Below are 19,135 nucleotides of genomic sequence, written 5' to 3'. Positions count from 1 at the left end.
AAATGAACAATTACATATTTTTACACAGAAATTTAGAAATCTAACCATATACAGCATAGTGGCAGGAGAGTCCTATGACATTTTTTCTTGTCTCTTGTTTTCATTTATCTCCTTTTTGTTAAACAAACATTTACTTGAGAGACAGTATAGCAGTAATTGATATGACATGACAAGCAGTATTTGTTTAGAAGATCAAAATGACAGGTATTTCAAGCATGACCATAATATTACACATTCCTATCTTCATTGCAGTTGCACAGTTCACAAGTATCTGCATATATAATTAGTCAGGGTGAGAAACCCACCAGTTAACTGCTACTTTCAAAAACCTGCTGAAGATTCTCAATATTTTTGCCTTAATCATCTTGTGCATATAAAAGTATTGCTTTGCCCCTGTCATGTTTCCTAGCTTTTCTCCTTGTCTGCTTCTCATTGTTTAATCCTTAAATTCTCATTTTCCTTTGAATTGTGTTATACCTTTCTATTTTTGATTCTTCTTTTGAGTTCTTACACTAGGGATACTATGTGATATTTACACATTTGGGTCTAGTTTATTTCATTCATGAGGCTATCTTCAAGTGGCATCCACTTAAATATGAAGGCTTCAAAGGGGTCGGGGAGATGACTCAGTGGAATAAACTCTTCCCTGGCAAGCGCAAGGGCCTGAGTTCAATCCCTAGTTCCACAAAATAATAATAATAATAATAATAATAATAATAATAATAATACATAATATAATAAAGGCTTTGAGTTTATCATTCCTTATAGCTGAGTAATACTCCATTGTAGAAAAATACCACAGTTTGTTCATCCATTCCTCAGGTGATGGGCATTTTGGTAATACATGATTTGGCTATCACAAATTATGCTGCTATAAATATAAGGTGAATGTATATCACTATGATATGATGTTTTCAGTGCCTCTGAGAAAATTTCTGTAGGGGGATAATTGGTTTGAATGAGATTTCCAGTCCTACATTTTAAGGAGTCTTCATATTGGTTTCCATATTGGTTGCACCAATCTACATTCCAACCAACAGTGGAGAATGGTCCCTTTTTCCCCACAGCCTCTCCAACACTTGTTATTGGTTGATTTCTTTATGATGAACATTATGTCTGGGGTGAGAGGTTATATCAGTATTCTTTTAATTTGCATTTCACTGATGGCTAGTGATGTGGAGCATTTTTTCATATATTCATTCGCTTCTTTAATTTCATCCCCTGAGAAGTATGTGTTCATTTCTGGATTGGGTCTTTCAATTTGGGGGCCCTACTATTTATTATGTCTTTATAAATTCCAGAGAGGAGACCTTTGTCTGAGTGCTTATTACCTAAGATTTTTTCCAAATTTTTGGGTTGTCTTTTCACTTTGTTGGTAATTTCTTTTGACGTGCAAACCTTCTCAACAAGTGGCAGTCCCAGTTCTTAATTCTTTCCAGTATTGCCCTTGCAATTTGATTTATGTTCATGAACTCTTTGCCTATCCCAGTGTTTTCAAGAGTTTCTCCTTTCTCTTCCAGGATATGTAGTCTTTCTGTTTTAGTGTTTAGATCTTTAATCTGCTTTGAATTTAGATTTTCATATGTTGAACCATCCTTGCATCCCTGGGATGAATCCTACCTGGGCATGGTGCTTAATATTCTTGATGATTTGCGTATTCTATTTGCTACAATTTTATTGAGGATTTTTGCATCTATGTTCATGTGAGACATTGGCCTGTAATTCTCTTTTTTAGTTTCATCTTTCTCTGGTTTGGTATCAGTATAATATTTGCCTCCAGTAATGATTTTTGGAGAACTGCTTCCTTTTCAATTTCATTGAAGAGTATGAGGAGTATAGGGATTATATCTTCCATAAATTTTTTGTAGAATTCAAATGTGAGTCCATCAGGACCTGTAATTTTCTTTGTCAATAGGGTTTTTTTTTTAAAATTACATTTTGTATTTCATTGGCTGTTATTGGGTTATTGAGAGTTGTTATATCTTGTTGATTCAGTTTTGGTAATTTGTGCCTTTCCAGGAATCTGTCCATTTCTTCTGTATCTTCTATTCTGTGAGAGCAAAAATTCTCAAAGTAGCTATTGATAATCTTCTGAATTTCCACTGAGTCTGTGGCAATTGCACCCTTTTCATTTCTTATTGCTTGTATTTGAATTTTTTCTTTCGTGTTTTTGATGAGGTTAGCTAGGGGCTTACCACTTTTACTTAGTCTTTCAAAGAACCAGCTTTTTTATTCATTCTCAAATGAATTAATTTTTGCTCTAATCTTTATAATTTCTTCCCATTGTTGGGCTCTGGGTTTCATTTGCTTATCCTTTTCTAGATGTTGGAGATGCAGTATGACAATGTTGATTTGTTCCCGTTCTGTTTTCCTAATGTGTGAGTTCACAGCTATAAAATTCCCTCTAAGAACTGCTGTCATCACATCCCATAAATTCTCATAAGTTGTGCTCAAATTTTCATTGATTTGTAGACATTGTCCATTTTCTTTTTTAATTTCATCTGTGACCCATTGGTTGCTGAGTAGGGTGTTGTTTGATTTACATGTATTTATGGGGTGTTTCTGGTTTCTTTTGTCATTTATTTCCAGTTTCGCTGCACTGTGGTTAGATAATATACATGGAATAATTTCTTTTTTCTTGCATAGACTTAAGCATGACCTATGGACTAGTATGTGGTCTGTTTTAGAAAATGACCCATCTGAAGCTGAAAAAAAATGTGCATTCAGATATGGTTGGTGGAACACTCTGTATATGTCCACTAAGTCCATTTGTTCCAAGCTCTGGTACAGTTCTGCTACTTCTTTGCTAAGTTTTTGTCAGCATGACCTATGTTTTTGAGATAAGGTGGGGTTAGGGTCTCCTCTTAAGATTGGTATTGGATATTAGATTTTTCATGTCCATTAAGATTTGTCTTATATATTTGGGTGCTCCCATGTTTGGTGCATAGATATTTATGAGTGTTACCTCCTCCTCTTGAATTTTTCCCCTAAGCAGTATATAGTGGCCTTTTTTATTTCATTTGATCATTCTTGGTTTGAAGTTGAGACTGTTTGAGAAAAGGATTGCTACTCCTGCTTTTTTCTGAGGTGCTGGGATGTGCAATATTATTTTCCATCCTTTGACTTTCAGAATATGAATTTCTTTATCAGCTAAGTGTGTTTCTTGTATACAACATATTGTTGCATTTTGTTTACCACTGTGCTAGTCTAGTTCTTTTAATTGATGAATTGAGTCCATTTACATTGATGGTTATAATTGAAATGTATGAAGTTATGATTGACATATAATTTACCTCCTGTTGTTTATTCTTTTTTCTTCTGTGTTTAATTGTTTGCCCTATTTAGTGGGTTCTTTCTGTTCTCATTCATGGAGTTCTGATCATTTTGGTCCCTCTCCAGAACATCTTTCAGTAGTCTGTGTGAGGTTGGCTTTGTCATCATGTAATTCTTTAGTTATTCTTTGTCATGGAAGTATTTCACTTCTCCATTAAACTTGAAAGAGAATTTTTCTGGGTATAGTAGTCTGGGCTGAAATTTGCTTTCATAGATGACTTGAAGGACTCTGTTCCATGCTTTTCTTCACTTCATGGTTTGTGAAGAGAAATCTGCCATTTTTCTGATGGATATTCCTTTAAATGTGCTCTGTTTCTTTTCTCTAGTAGCTTTCAGTATGTTGTTCATCTGCTGGGTTCCTGAAATCTTGACTATTATATGTCTCCATGTATTTTTAAGTGGGTTGATATTATTTGGAGCTCTATATACTTTGGTTACCTGAATGTTAGATTGTTTCTCCTTATTTAGGAAATTTTCTGGTATTACTTCCACCCATATTCTTTTTATAACATTTGTATTGTCTCCTTCTTTCTCATTGATGCCTATCAGTCTCACATTATTCATCTTTACATCATCTTACAGGCAAGGAATCATTTTTTCCTGCATCCTAGTTGTTTTTAAGATATCTTGTCTTACAGCTGCAATGGAGTCTTCAAGATCTGAAATTCTATGTTCACATTCACTCAAACAGTTTTCCAAGCTTGTGATTGAGATTTTAAGTTCTCCTATATCTCTTTGGCTCTGCTTCATGGGATCTATTTCTTTCCTATGTTGCTCATTGAATGATTCTATCATTTTTCTAATCTCCTCTTTTTTCATCAGTGTCTTCTTGAGAAGAAGTTACTATTTCTTTCATTATAGTTATCATTTCCTTTTTTACTTCAGAGATTATTTCTGATCTGACTTCCTCTATATTTCTGCATTTGATTCTTTGTTTCAGACGCTATTAATTCAGAGATTTCTTTTCTTTATTTCAGAGGTTATTTCTGATCTGAGTTCCTCTATACCTTTCTGCAGTTTTTTATTTACTTCAGATGCTATTAAATCAGAACTTTCAACTGTGTGATTCTGGGTGGGCTCGGAGCCTGAGATTAGATTTCGCTCCCTCTCTTTGTCATTTTGTGCAGCACTCTCCTGTGATGCTTGGTGTAGAGCTTTGGTGCAATTGTAACCTTAGCACCTACTGAAATTCAAGCGCAGATCTATGATGTTTGAATTCATCCAATTTTGCCTGACGGGTCTGGCTGCTGTGCTCAGCTTCTTCCTGCTTTAGTCCTTGGAAGTGAACCTGTTTTGCTCCTCTGGCAAGATGTTCTGCTCCTCGATTAGCTGGTTCTGGCTCCTAACCTCTCTGCAGGGACTTCAGCTGCAGAGTTTCACCCCAGGCCTGTATGCCAGGCTTGACTGGGTCTGCAGGAGTCCAGAGAGCAGAACAGCAGGATTCACTCACAAGTGGTTCTGGGCTGGTTCAAGAGGGATCCAACAGGTAAGGGGGAGTCCAGAAGGTCTACCATACACTTGCCAGCCTGTGCTTGGGCTGGATCTGGAGAAGTCCTAAGAGTGCTATGAAAGTTTTCACTCACACACTGGGTTTGTGTTTGTTCTGGAGGGGTTCGCAGTGGTCCTGAGAGCACAAGTGTTGGTCTCACTCACATGTCTGGCTTGGGCTGAGTCCAGAGGAGTCCAGCGGGTGCAGGGCAGTGGGGAATCTCCCTCACACACTTGTGGGGCCTGGGTCTATGGTGGGTCCGGGATCTTGGTTTCTGTAGAGGAATTGTATTATAGAAAGGCATTTATAATGTAAGGGTACAATAAATTAAACAAAAATAATAGCTTAACTTGAAAATCTGTTCTCACATGAGAATAGCTATTCATTCCAAACATCCTGCTAAACACCAAAGGCAAGGAGTAGAAAGGACTTTCTCATTACTGAATCCAGTAATCTCAGCATTAAATTTGGTCCTGAGCGCTTGACAAATCACTGAACCTCCTTAATATTAAGTCCTTCACCAATAAAATAGAGAAAATACTTCCATGGTAAAAGATTTGTCATAAAAATTAAATGAACAAGTATTTTTTAAAGGTTTTTTTAAAAATGAATATCAAACCCCTAAGTCTTTCACTAAGACCAAAGATGGACACAGCTCCCTTGACTCATCTGTCAAGGGTTGTTTTCTAGCCATGACTCTCAGAGCACCATCTGTGAGCATTATTTTCTTTCAGAGATTCTTGAAATGAATGAGAAACCACTGGGCTGATGCAGAGTAAGCCCACATGTGCCGAGCACAGCAAAAGCAACAGAGAATAGGTGTCAATAGAAATTGATCATGGGGAGTTGGTAAGGGGAAAGAAAGGGAAATAGATGTTTAAAAGGTAGAATAAGAAAGTCCTTAAATAGGTCACTGGGTAAAAATGCCATCATTCTTCCCAGAATTTATAGGCCAAAAACCTGAAATGCAGGTTCAAGAATTGGTATTTTGTCAAGTTATAATATAACAATCATGCCTATCTCCATAAGCAAGAGCCAAAAACTTTGATCAAAGCTCTCGAATTCCCATTCTTATTACAAGACTTCCTCTGGTACACTCTTATGAAAGGGCACCTTTGTGCATCGTCTGTTATGAGTAATCTACCTTTACTACATTTTTGTGTTAAGTTGTCAAATACATTGCTTCAGAGTAGATCACATTTTAAACTACATTTGACATTTTCTTTTCTAATGTAACAGTCAAGAAAATAAATCAGCTCTAATATTTATAGTATGTAGGGATTTCATCTAAAACTTATTATTGAAATTGATCTATTATTTAAATCCCTGAAACAGTAGTAAAGAAATCCATTTTTATTATTTTTAAACCACAAAAAATTATCTATTTTCTATTTTATTTTTCTTCTTCTAAAAACAAAAGTTGAATCATCTCTGGTCCTTGAAAGGTACATAGTTAAGTGTGATACCAAGAAGTCTATTGTTATTGTCAGAGAGACCAGCCTTCAAGCTAAGTTCAACTGACAGAACCTTGGATTTCTGAGTTATATATAAGCCGAGGCCAATCTGTGCATTCACATAGAAAGCATGCATACTTGACTGTGCATATTTGATTCTGATTGCTGCAAGAAAATTAGCGTGGGAGCCAGTGCTTGTGAGGAAGGACCTAAGAGAAGCTGCAGGAAGGAAGGGAGAGCCTGGCCTGTCCCTTAGTCACAGGTGATCTCGGTTCACGCCGGAGCTCTCCATATGCACTGCGATTCTATAGACTTCTGCTTTCTTCTTGCTGGAATAAAATCACATACTGTACTGTCCTTGGCATCTCCTACACTATACTTAAGACTTTTCTGAGGCTTCCATAACAAAATATCTCAGTCTGTGTGACTTAAACAATAGAACATTTATTTTCTCACAGTTCTGAAACCCAAGAGTGGCTGCTTCTGAGACCCATAGATGACTGTAGCTATGTGTTTTCACGTACCCTCTGCTTCCAAAGCCTGTGCATTAATTACCTCACTCTTCAAGGTCACTGGTCATAGATTGGTGCTCACACTAGTAAGTCTCATCAGAGTTTAATTCAGTTACCTTGCTAACGACTCTGTCCAAATACAATGTTATTTTGGCTCTGGGGATTGGGACTTTAACATTATGCATTTATGAAGATGCAATTCAATACATAGTCCCCTACCCCCTTCCCCCAATGCATGACTTTCTCACATCACCTCATCTGAATAGTCCCAAAGTCTCCCCCATTCTGTTATAAATCTTAAGTTCAAAATCTCATTTATATTATTATTTAACTGAGAAAGGAATAAGACTCCAAGTAAGATTTATCTTGAAATCATTTTCAAACTATGAGCCAGGGGCCTCATTTTGTCTATTTCCGGGCTACAGTGGTAGCAAAGTCATAGGGTAAAGGGAGACATCAGGAAGAAAACAGATTGTGACAAATCCGAACCTTTCATAATAGGACCCATTAAATGTGAATATGTGAAAGCAGCTCTCTTGAGTTCTGTCCTGTAGGTACAGCAGGAGCCCCAGTCCTTTGGCCCCAATAGCACCTAACACTCTGTGACTGGGGAACAGACATCCCACATCCCCATCCTGCCCTCCAGTGGCACTAGCAGCTTTGCTAATCTCTGAGCTGCTCTTAGGACCTTTCTCCCCTCTCCTTGAAGGAAAATGCATGGACCCAGACAGCCCTGTTGGCCTGACCTCATGGGATTCTAGAAGTGTGATCACTGTTCTTCACTTTATCCCTAACACTGACAGTTTCACTGCATAGTTTCCTAGTTCAGCCTTCTGCTGACTTCCTTGATAAATAACCACAAGACAGCATCACCAATCTTTGCATCAAATGGTGGTCCAGCCACTCTTGGAGTTTGCTCAAGAACATCCTTTCTAATTTCTTGCAAAATGGTCAGCCTGGGAATCATCATCAAAGACAAGCTGCTCTATCAACACCTTCTCCAGTATATCTATATCCCTTCACCTTTTCCCACAGCCACAAAGAGAAGCCAGGCTGAAAGTCCTCTCAAGGCAACCTAGGCTTTTCTTCCATTTCAATATTCACTGTCTGTACCAGTTACCCAGGTCCAAATACTCTTTCATTTTTCATATTTGTTCTAGCAGCTTCCTATTATTCAGCCAGCATCAAGCACATACTGAAACGACAGGTTTTTCAGGTAGATAATAAAATTTTGCTTTCTGACTATTCTGGAAGTTTGAAGTCCAAGAAAAAGAGGCAGCAGTGTTGTTTCCCTCTAGCATGGCTCTCCTGGGCATGCAGGTGGCTGTCTTTTCCACTGATCTTCACAGGTCTTCCCTCCGATTGCCTGTGTTGTAAGCTTTTTCTTAGAAACATGCCAGTTGACCAAAAAGCTACAACTCTTGTTGCATAGGTCTTGCTTTACCTTGGTCTTAACCATCCAGTAGAAAAGTATGAAGTCGAAATATAAGAAATAAAGCCATGCTGTTAAGTTGAGCTGTGGGGGACTCAGGTCAATATTTTCAGACATTGCCAGTTAAACAGAAGACCCAATGCTATTATGGGCTACTGGACTCTTTTAGAATATTTTGCTGAGTTTACACACCTATAATATTCAATAACGGAATTTAGAAAAATGGGGTATACCGATGAATGTCCATTTTGTATCTGTGTATTCAAAGTGGTTGGGATAGATATATAGTTGCATTCTCTTATTGAATAGAATGATTTGTTCTAATGGTGTTTGTAAATAGTATCACAAGTCTGCATCTTGTACAGCAATTAACCACTAAGAAGAATATATGCAGTGTATTATTTGCTGAAACTGTACTTCCGATTTGATTTGAAACTGTCTCACTGCTGTTTATCAATAAAACTTTGAAAAAAAAACTTTGCTTCTGAGACAGTATGGTAATAATTGGTATGTCATGACAAGAAGTACATATTTAGAAGACCTGAATGACAGGTATTCCAGGTGTGACCATTCTGTTACACATTACTATCTTCAGGGAGGTTGCTTGGTTCACAGGTGTCAGCATGTATAGTTGGTCAGGGTGATAACCCTACCAGTTAACTGCTAATTTTGAAAACCTGCTGACATTTCGCGGGATCATTGCCTTGCCCATCTTGTACAAATAAATGTATGGCTTTCTCCCACAAAAAAAAAGAAGAAGAAACATGCCAGTTATAATGGAGTAGAGCCAATTACTTCACAAATGTATATCCAGGCTGAGGAGATAACTGAGCAGTCTAAGTGGCTGCCTGGCAAGTGCAAGGACCTGGGATCAATACTTGGTTCTGCATGCTGTGCTGGCCCCAGAATCCCAGGAATGCTGTGCTGGCCACCAAAACTGGACATGGTTGTACATGCCTGTAATCCCAGTACCGGGAAGCTGAGCCAGGAGGATCACTACAAGTCTGAGCTGTAGCAAATAAATAAAAAGAATTTTTCAAACATGTATATCCAAATACAGTAACATTCTAAGGTTCTAGATAGTAGCAATTCAACATATAAATTATAAGGATAAAAAATCAGGCTACAATGAACCTTTATAAGTTATCTGTCATTTATTTTCATCATCCCATAAAATCAGACTCTGTTCCCTATACATCAGTGCATTCACTTTTCTAATACCATCCCTCTTTGTTTTGGTGGCTACAACCTTTTCTCTGGTTTAAGTTCCTCATAAGCCAAAAATCTTACCAAAAAAAATTTCAATAGAACCATAATATGATATTTAAATTAAAATGTGACTAATAACATATGAAGAAGTAGATCACAAATATGACACACATGCCTACATATTTTCCTTATCTACATATATGTACCCATAGGTTATTTTTTTCATTTGATTGTGCTTCACATAATTTTTTATAGGAATTACTCTAGGCTAATGCATACTGGATGTACATGTGGAATTTGGCAATAGTGTCCAATTGCTTGCTGTCACTAACACAATGTTCTTGTATTCTCACCTAATCCTGACATTACTGCATAAACCCAGTGCATCCTCTGAACCATCCTGCAGGTTCCACAGATAGATTATTATTTTCTCATTTATGGCTAAAATTCCTAAGCAGTATTCAAAAGAGAAGCACCAAAACCAAACTTACATAGTTCAGGAAATTTTAAATTTATATGACTACCATTAATTTAACACACTTTAGAATGTGCATTTAGCTTCATAATTTGTGGATAAAAGAGTTAGATGTGTGATTTTTCACTTCAGAAAATGTAATAGCCTGTTCAGAGACAATTGAACAGAGTAAAAGCACAGAAAATTGGTTGCACACTGTCCAGGGATAGTTCTTCAAATCATGTGTTCTGAAGACATTCTAAAGTAAGAAAAAAGTTTGCTATCACTCAGAGCTACTTGTAGCTTGAACATTTACAGAGAATAACCTCTGAATCAGAAAATATGACTCCTAGGGTCATTTTCTTAAATAGTTGGCAGTATTCTATTTAACTTTCCAGACTGATTCTTTCATGACCTAAACCTCAAAAAATTACCCATCATACTCTAACTGAATGTGACAGATAAGAACAGCCACAGGCATTGCAGTCTAACCTGTGCAGGACACAAAATTCAAAGATTTATTTCCCCTTTGATACACAAGGAAAATGTACCAAAAGCTTATTTTCCTCAACATGTGACGCACATTTCAGTCTGACCTTCATGGTTAAAGTGGATTATTAACTACTAGAGACAGGCCCCATGGCTCAGCTTAGTAAACCCTGCACCAACTTTCCCCCAAACCCTTTGCCACCCGCTTGTAAGCTCCTACAAGGACAGTGGGTGGTCACAACTACACAGGTTGCCATGGAAATAATTTCCCTCCTGTCAGAAGCAGGGTATGTCTTCCAGCTTCAAGAAGTGCATGACATCAATCGACCTTTAAATCTAGTTACAGTAAAATTTGTTAAGATGTGATAAGGTTTGAATCTTCTCCATCCAAGACTTGCACCTCCTTCAAAATCTCAAGAGGTTCAGGGTTCTACCAGCAGATCCCCGTCCTGGTGCTACAGCCAGTCTAACCATGCAACATAGTAGCAATGTCAAGCATATTCTCTTTATCATTACTCAGAATACTTGCTTGCAACAGTGATTTTCCTTAGCATTTCATGAAGAGAGTGACTACAATTTTCAGTACTTCATGAGGCAAAACAACTTCTTCTTTCCAAGTCTGTCTTTGGATTTATGTCAAAACTAGAGTTCTGAAAGTTCAGCATTCAAAATAATGCTACGAAACAGCATTTTATAAAAATACTTTTTTAGGGGCCGAGGAAATAGCTCAGTAGAACAAGCGCTTGCCTGGCAAGTGCAAGGCCCTGAGTTCAATCCCTGGTTTCGAAAACAAAAAAACACACTTTTTTAAAAAAACATGTCAATTGTTTCAGTTTATAAGAGCCTCCTAAATCCTTTTCACATATGTTTCTCAATCTTTTGCAAGGAAGTCCCAAAGGCCCTGTATATGTCAATTGGAAGTTATCTGAAATCTCTATTCTGTTTTGCACAGGCTTTTATCCATGCTTTTCTTCATTTTTTTTTCCATCTTTGCTCAGGTATCCTTAGCTATTATTTCGCTATTGTTGGAAAACTATATAATGGATAGATAATTTCAGTCAATTTAACCAAAAAGATTAAAATAAACTACAACTTCAATTCTCATGGATTCTTTTCTCTTTACATTTATTTAAAATATAATTAAATGTTTTCCTATTCCCAAACAATATTTGCTTATATATTTTTTCACTCATTCTGTTTTCCTGAATTTATTTAACAGAAAGGGGAAATAGCAGATATGACCAATTTAAATATGAAGAACAAATGATACCAGTAGTTAATGACTAAATAAAATCTTAGGCATAACTTAAACACCTTTGTGTCTTGCAAGTTATTTCACTTTTATTTACTTTTCTTCATTTTTAAAAACTTTCTGATCACTCTTTATTGTGAAATTCTGTATACTAGAATACGTCAAAACAAGCAGAAATGTCTTTTATATTCTGGTATGAAAAAAACAAAGTAAAACTTAAGAAATCACTGAAAACAAGGAGCAAACTAATGGTTTCTGAGGGGACAGATGGATGTTTAAATAAGCTAGTCAAAGTAGGAGTCACAGGGGGATAAATGACAATTGAGCAAAGATGGCATGAAAATGAGCAAGTTAGCTGGTGAGAATAATTGCTGGAAGCATACTCCAGGCAGAGGGAGGAGCCAGAGAGGGCACGCTAGGGTGGAGCTGGCCAGGAGCTTTCCCAGGAAGAGTAGACTGCCCCTCTATTCAGGAATGAATACTTTTACTACATTCTTATATTTCCTATATACCTATCACATATATAATTTCCTATTTTTTTTCTAAATATATTTCCTATATTTAAAAATGAATAGGGGCTGGTGAAATGGCTCAGTGGAATAAGCTGCTTCCCTGGCACGTGCAAGGGCCTGAGTTTAATCCCCAGTTCTGCCAAAAAAAAAAAAAAAAAAAAAAGAAAAAAAAGAAAGACAGACAAATGGCTTGCAAACATTTAGGGGCTGGGGAGATGTCTCAGTGGAATAAGCACTTCCCTGGCAAGTGCAAGGGCCTGCGTTCAATCCCTGGTTCAGGGAAAAAAAAAAAAAAGAATGAGTACGCATTTTATTCAGCCTAATATCACTGCAGACTACAGTTAGCAGTCATCATACAGACATTCCCTTTTATAATAAATAAGTACATCCTCAAAATATTATTTTCAGTTGTATTGAACTATTTTGTGCTCACTATATTTCTATGCCTCTTAACAAAGATTTTACATTTTCATTTTTGTCATTATATTGTAAGCTTCAAAGGAAGGCAGTTGCCCTCTATTATTATATTTTCAACTATGATTTTCCAATTTTGACGAAATTGATATCAAAAATGTTTTTGAGGAGACAGAGAAAAAGAAGAGTCTGAACAGGCCCTCACAGTTCACTGATTCACAGTGGTCAAATCTTTGCGTTGGTGTGTCCTGGGCAATTAAGAAACAGTAACTTGGTAAACAGAAATGTGAATTAAACTACAGCTCTTACTCGGATTTCACAGATATGTAAATATAATAAATATGAGGCAACGTATTTATGAATGCTGTTCTTCAGAAAAAAAATACAATTTCATGAACCCTGAGGAAATCAAAGGCCCTCACGTAGATGTCCAATGATGGCATTCTTGGAGCTGTTGACCTGGATTTTCTGCTCCACTGGCCATTCTCCAGCAGGTAAACCTGGTCACCTGGATGTACAGTGGTTAGGCCCTAAGGGAGTGTTTATCTTTGAGATGATCCATTTCCTACTTTGTCTATTTCTAGAACAATGTCTCTTATGACTCTTAACCTTGCCAACTTTTATAAGAATTCACAACTTGTAGTCAAATGACAAGTCCAGTTCATAAATAATGTATTCTCCTGGTTCTAAGCTGCCTCATAGGACTGCCTCTGTTTTATTAACCTGACTGCTGATAAGCCTCCAAGTTATTTAATATACTCTCTTCTACATGTTTTATAATGTCAAATCTATGAGACTGATTAAAGATGAGATGCACAGCTAAATTTTTTAAAAGAATAACAGAAAAGATTTCTTACAAAATTAAGGGAGATCCAGGATGGCTGAACAGAGGAGTTACATTGGAGAGACTCAGAGAAAATGAACTAAAAGCATAGGTCATTTGAAGAAAGGGAGGAACCAAACTGAAAGAAGACACTTGTAGATCAAACAAAACATACACATAGGAGTTAAAAAGAGAGACTAGCTCACAGAGCTTCCATCCTCACCCACCATAGGAACCACCATTTTGAGAACTTCCCAAAACAGCTGGTGGGAACCAAGCAATGTGGCAGAGTCTAGCATCACAGGATAGTATTTGGGTATATGGGCCACTTCATCTCATCTTCCCCTCTCTAAACACTGAGGAAGCTGAAGCCTGGTAACATTTTCTTTCTTTTCTTTTTTTTTCTTGTCTAAACAATATTAGTACAAACTTTTATTCTCAGTGAATTAAGAGAAATTAGCTATATATCTATCCTAACTCTCTTATGTATACATATATATTTTTCCTTCCCTTTTTTTTTTTCACAACAACACTATCACTTACATAGAAAAACTTGTACTATAACATCATGTAATTCAGGTGTGTCCCAAATTTTCTAATCAAGGAGATTATGGGGCCACAGAGGAAAGTGATCAATGATATAGAGTGTGCCTAAGAAGAGTCACATTCAGAGAAAACACTCTCAGACTTTCACAGAGAACAAACTGGTCAAGAAATGGCTGTGACTCAACCACATGGCTGACATAGACAAACAATCTGCAAAGTGTGGTACAGGGTTGCAGGATAAATCCTGAAGGGATTTAACTGAACTTATCAGACACAAAAGTTACATTTCTTGTGAAATTGGTCTTACTTTATCTTGGTCTTAACCATCCAACAGAAAAATATACAAATGAGATATAAAAAGTAAAGCCATATTAATATGCTGAGATGTAAAAGGCTCAAGTCAACAACTTCTGACATTGCCAGTCTTACAGAAAACCCACTACTATTATGGACCACTGAACTATATTTGAATATTTTTCTGAATTCACACACTTACAATATTTAAATGACAATGGAATGAATACTCTTTTCTGACAAAACTAAACAAAAAAGGGGGAATACAAATGAACCACCATTTTGTATCTGTATATTCAAGATAGTTAGGATAGATATACAGCTGCATTCTCTTAATTCAATGAATAGACAGCTTTGTTCTAATAGTGTCTATGGGCAGGATATCATGTCTGCATCTAGTACAATGAATAACCACTAAGACAACAATATGCAATGTATTAATTATTGAAACTGTGCTAGTAATCAGTATTGAAACTGTCTCATTGCTACTTGTTTCTCAATAAAATTGTTTAAAAATAAAAAATAAATAAAAACTAAAAGTGAGATATATGAATTAAGATAATCAGAAAATATTATACATGAAACCATACTGTTCAGTTTCCTCAGCACCTCTGATTCTAACTTTCTTATATATAGACACAGATTAGAGGTACACAGAACATCCTCTCACCCCCTTGTACAAATATTTCATTGCCATTCATCAGTCATACATTCTGTATCTATTGAGCTCCAAGTACATAACCATGACCATGGCCTTTTACAATACTATGGAATCACAGGAAACGACTTATGCTCCACAAATTCATCAGAGACAATTACAAGTCAGTCATATAAGCCAATTGCCAACTTGGATGCTCTTTGAATTATTGTGAGTATTCATCAAATCAGTAGTTAGAGCAATTTTTCCAATATAAGAGAAACCGAATTCAGAAGGTTGCCTAGAAGACACAGTATGAAAGAAATCTGAATAGCCTTAAGCTGTAATCAGCCTAAAATAAATAATGGAGAACAGCTCAGCCTTTTCTCCTTACTGTACCTACATAGTGACTTAGTTGGTTTCCATAAACATTATGCCTCCATTTATACAGTCCAAGTAGCATGGCCAAATCCTAGCTCCTGCTTCCATCTCTCATGGATTTACAGGCTTTTGCAAACACTTCCTCCAGACTAACTAAAAAACATTTACTTATGTTTAGTTTGATGCCACTCATTCACTGGGTAGGTAGAGATGGAATCATCGAACAGCACACCTTCTGGAAATTCACCTTAATTACTTTCCATCTATACAATCTATATAATGTGTCCCTTTGAGTAATAATCATCATCATTTTAATATATTGATTGTTCCTTAGACATGCTGTGTATTTTAGGTGGAAAATTGTGGTTTGCAGCAAGTTATTGAAATTACTTTTTCTAATTAATTTTTTAATTTGCCAAAAATGACTTTTTGCTTTTCAGGTTGTGAAAATGATGATTATTGTCGTGGTGACCTTTGCCATCTGCTGGCTGCCCTATCATATTTACTTCATCCTCACTGCCATCTATCAGCAACTGAACAGGTGGAAATACATCCAGCAGGTCTACTTGGCCAGCTTCTGGTTGGCAATGAGCTCCACCATGTACAACCCCATTATCTACTGCTGTCTCAATAAAAGGTAAAAGCAGGACTTCCCATGAAACGCTCCATCCCCCTGCCTTCTCTGGTTACATTTGTTATTCCAGTTCTGGGATATTAATTTAAAAGACAGAAAGAATGGAGAACTGTGAAAATCCACTGAAAGGACTGTGAAGTCCAATATTTTTAAGATTTCCTCCTACTTCAAGGAAATTTTGCATTCAAAATAGTGTTCTCTTAGAGGATATAGTTTAGTAATTTCCCTATGAGCAAACTTCTTAATCCAAACCCTTCAGAATTTTACTTGCTACAGAAAAGGTGCCCCTGTGATTGAAGGTGGTGAACTGAAACTGTATTTAACAGCACAAGGAAAGGGAGGTAACTCCATGGGTGATTTCTCTATTATGTAGAGACAACAGCCTGTGCACATGGGGTGTATTATAAAGGACAATCTGTATAGACTTTAACACTGCAGAACAAGAAGGATAGGAGAGGCAGCAGTAAGAAAAGGAAAAAATGTTTGTGAATCATTTTAAAAAGTAGAGACATAAATACTCAAATTTATCTCTGGAAAAATATTGTATGTTGTTTGTTTTACTTATTTTTTATTTTTATCTTTTATTCATTCTAATGAGAAAAAAGGATAAAATAGCAATGAAATAGTTTTGAAACAGGTTATTATGACAATTACAATAATTAATACATTGCATATTGTTGGCTTCGCAGTAGTTATTCAGAGGACAAGATGTAGACATGATATCTTGTCTAAATAATATTAGTACAAACCTTTCTTCTCACTAAATTAAGACAAAGTAGCTGTGTATTTATCCTAACTATCTTGTATATACATATTTTTTCACTATAAAACTGTCCTTTATTTATGTCCCTGTTTAGTGTTTTGTTTTGTCAGAGATGGGTTTCCACTACAGTTAGACAAGCTATATTTGGTGAAGTCTTTGAAAGCCCTTTACATACTTGAAGACAGTCTATAGATTGTAGGAACTTGAATTCAGCAAAATAATCCAATATAGCCCAATAGTCCCTAATAGTACTGGGTTATGAGCAGAACTGGAAATTGTCAGAAGTTGTGAACTTGAGGCTTCTATAGCTCAGCATATAAATATAGCATTACTTTTACTATTCATTGTTATACTTTTCTACTGGATGGTTAAGACTAAGTTAAAGCAAGATCTACATAACCAAAAATGTAACTTTTGTGTCTGTCAAGGTCAGTCAGATCCCCTCAAAATTTAGCCTGGAACTATGTACAGCTCCTTACAGATCTTTTGTCAGTGTCAACTGTCTGGATGAGTCACTGCCATTGCTTGCCCAATTTGCTCTTTGTGAAAACCTGAGAGAATATTTTCTCCCTAGGTAACATTCTTTAGGCACACTATACATCATCGATCATTTTCCTTTGTGGCCCATAATCTCCTTGATCAGAAAATTTGTGATTCCACTGATTTACAGGATGTCATAGCACAGGTTCTCTTATGTCCTGAGTCCTCATTGACCTTGAAGGGCTAGGGCCAAAATATTGGCTATCCTTGTAGACCCTCTTTTTCTCTAATTTTTGGTCAGCAAACTTTAGTTGTTAAACATCCAGAAGAGAAATTTAATAATATTATTACCCTGTAACAGACTCAGTTGAGCTTAACATCACACTATGTGTCTGAATACCAAACATCTTAGACATAAGGCATAGAATTGCTATTTTCTAACAACCATGGATATTCTAAAAATTTAAATCTCTAGAGAATGTGAAAAAAGTTACACATTTTTACACAGAAATTTAGAAATCAAACCATATACAACATTGTAGCAGGACAATCCTATGATTTTTTTAAAAGAAACCTTCTTTAGTGTCTTTGACACATAGATTTCATATGCTTTATAGTTCCTTTAATGTAGAGAATTTGTTAGGCATGGAGAGTAGCAACTCTTCCTGGAAGTTCACTAACTGGCTAAGTGCAAGTGCTCTTCTCAGTAGGAGCTGCACCACACTGTGCCTGGAGTTTGTTAAATACTTAATTAGACCAATTAGCATTCACTCTTCCTCACTAATTGCACAAACTGCATCTCAGTTTAAGCCGCCCCACAAGCAGCACATCTGCTTTTAATTGACTTCATGTGATTTACCAAGATGAAGATTTTGCACTTCCATGTATGATTAGATTAAAAAAAATTAAGATTAATAATTAACTCTCAAATTAAATAAATGTTTCATTATAAATGTGTGATCTTTCTGGAGAAGCTACCTCAATACACAGGCAGGCAGTTTGAAATGTCTTAAGGGAGCAACGTAATTCAATTGCAGTAATGCAACCATAAAAGTATAGCAGCAAAGTATACTTTTCTGGCCTACTAATAACCTGATCTATGTTTTTGCTAGACAGTGACTTGCTGATCATTGATGGGAAGGAATGTAGAAACCCAAATGCCAACACTGTGCCCAGACTCTAAATTTGACTAGAAGTCAAACTCCTAAGTAGAGCTGACTCATGTGCCTTCAGTAGGATTTGGAGGGTGCCTGAGGACTGTCTTTGAGATGTAGCCTGACCATTCTGTGGCCTCTTCCTCCTCAGATTTCGTGCTGGCTTCAAAAGGGCCTTCCGCTGGTGCCCCTTCATTCATGTCTCCAGCTACGACGAGCTGGAGCTCAAGGTCACCAGGTTCCACCCAACACGACAGAGCAGCCTATACACAGTGACCAGGATGGAGTCCATGAGTGTGGTGTTTGACTCCAGTGATGGGGACAGCACCCGGTCCAGTCGCAAGAAGAGAGGGACAACCAGAGATGCAGGCTCCAGCATCTGCTCCCGCAGGAACTCCAAGTCCACCTCCACCACAGCCAGCTTCGTGAGCACCCCCTACACGTCAGTGGATGAAGGTTCCTGACTCCTTGCTGGGGTTAGGGGGCTGCAGGTGCCCCTTTTGCTGTCACCCTTTCTGCCTCACCTCTCTGGAAGCAAAAGAACAATTTTTTGGTGGTTATGCTTACATTGAGGCAGACTGCGCATAAATATAGCAAAGATACCCCTAAGATATTAGCTCCACCCCAAAAAGAACAAAATGGGCTTTAAGTGTGTTCTTTGAAAACTACAAATTACTATATATTACAAACAAAAATATATATCTGAAAAGTATTTGTAAAGTGTCTTTCTTTGCTTATTTAAAAGTTGCTGTGTACATTTGTGACTGTTTTTTCAAAAATATTAAACAAAGTTTACAATATAATATTATCAGTGAAGAGAAACCAAGACTACACAAAATGAAACATTTTAACTATAATTATAGAATGGAAAAG

At 36.8% G+C, this 19,135-nt stretch overlaps 1 protein-coding gene across 1 annotated transcript in view; it reads left to right on the top strand.

Annotated features, from left to right (window-relative positions):
- The window catches only part of Tacr3 (tachykinin receptor 3), a 109,544-nt gene extending 90,678 nt beyond the window's left edge, over nt 1–18,866 (top strand). Inside the window, exons 4-5 of the mRNA XM_004643711.2 lie at nt 15,672–15,868; nt 18,414–18,866. Coding sequence (XP_004643768.1) covers nt 15,672–15,868; nt 18,414–18,726 — 510 coding nt within the window. The 3' untranslated portion in view covers nt 18,727–18,866. The remainder of the gene's footprint in view (nt 1–15,671; nt 15,869–18,413) is intronic.
- Nucleotides 18,867–19,135: the final 269 nt, after the last annotated feature.

Source organism: Octodon degus, unplaced genomic scaffold, assembly GCF_000260255.1.
Source record: "Octodon degus isolate 3935 unplaced genomic scaffold, OctDeg1.0 scaffold00183, whole genome shotgun sequence".
In the NCBI taxonomy this organism is placed as follows: domain Eukaryota; kingdom Metazoa; phylum Chordata; class Mammalia; order Rodentia; family Octodontidae; genus Octodon; species Octodon degus.
This window is presented reverse-complemented; position numbering and strand designations above follow the sequence as displayed.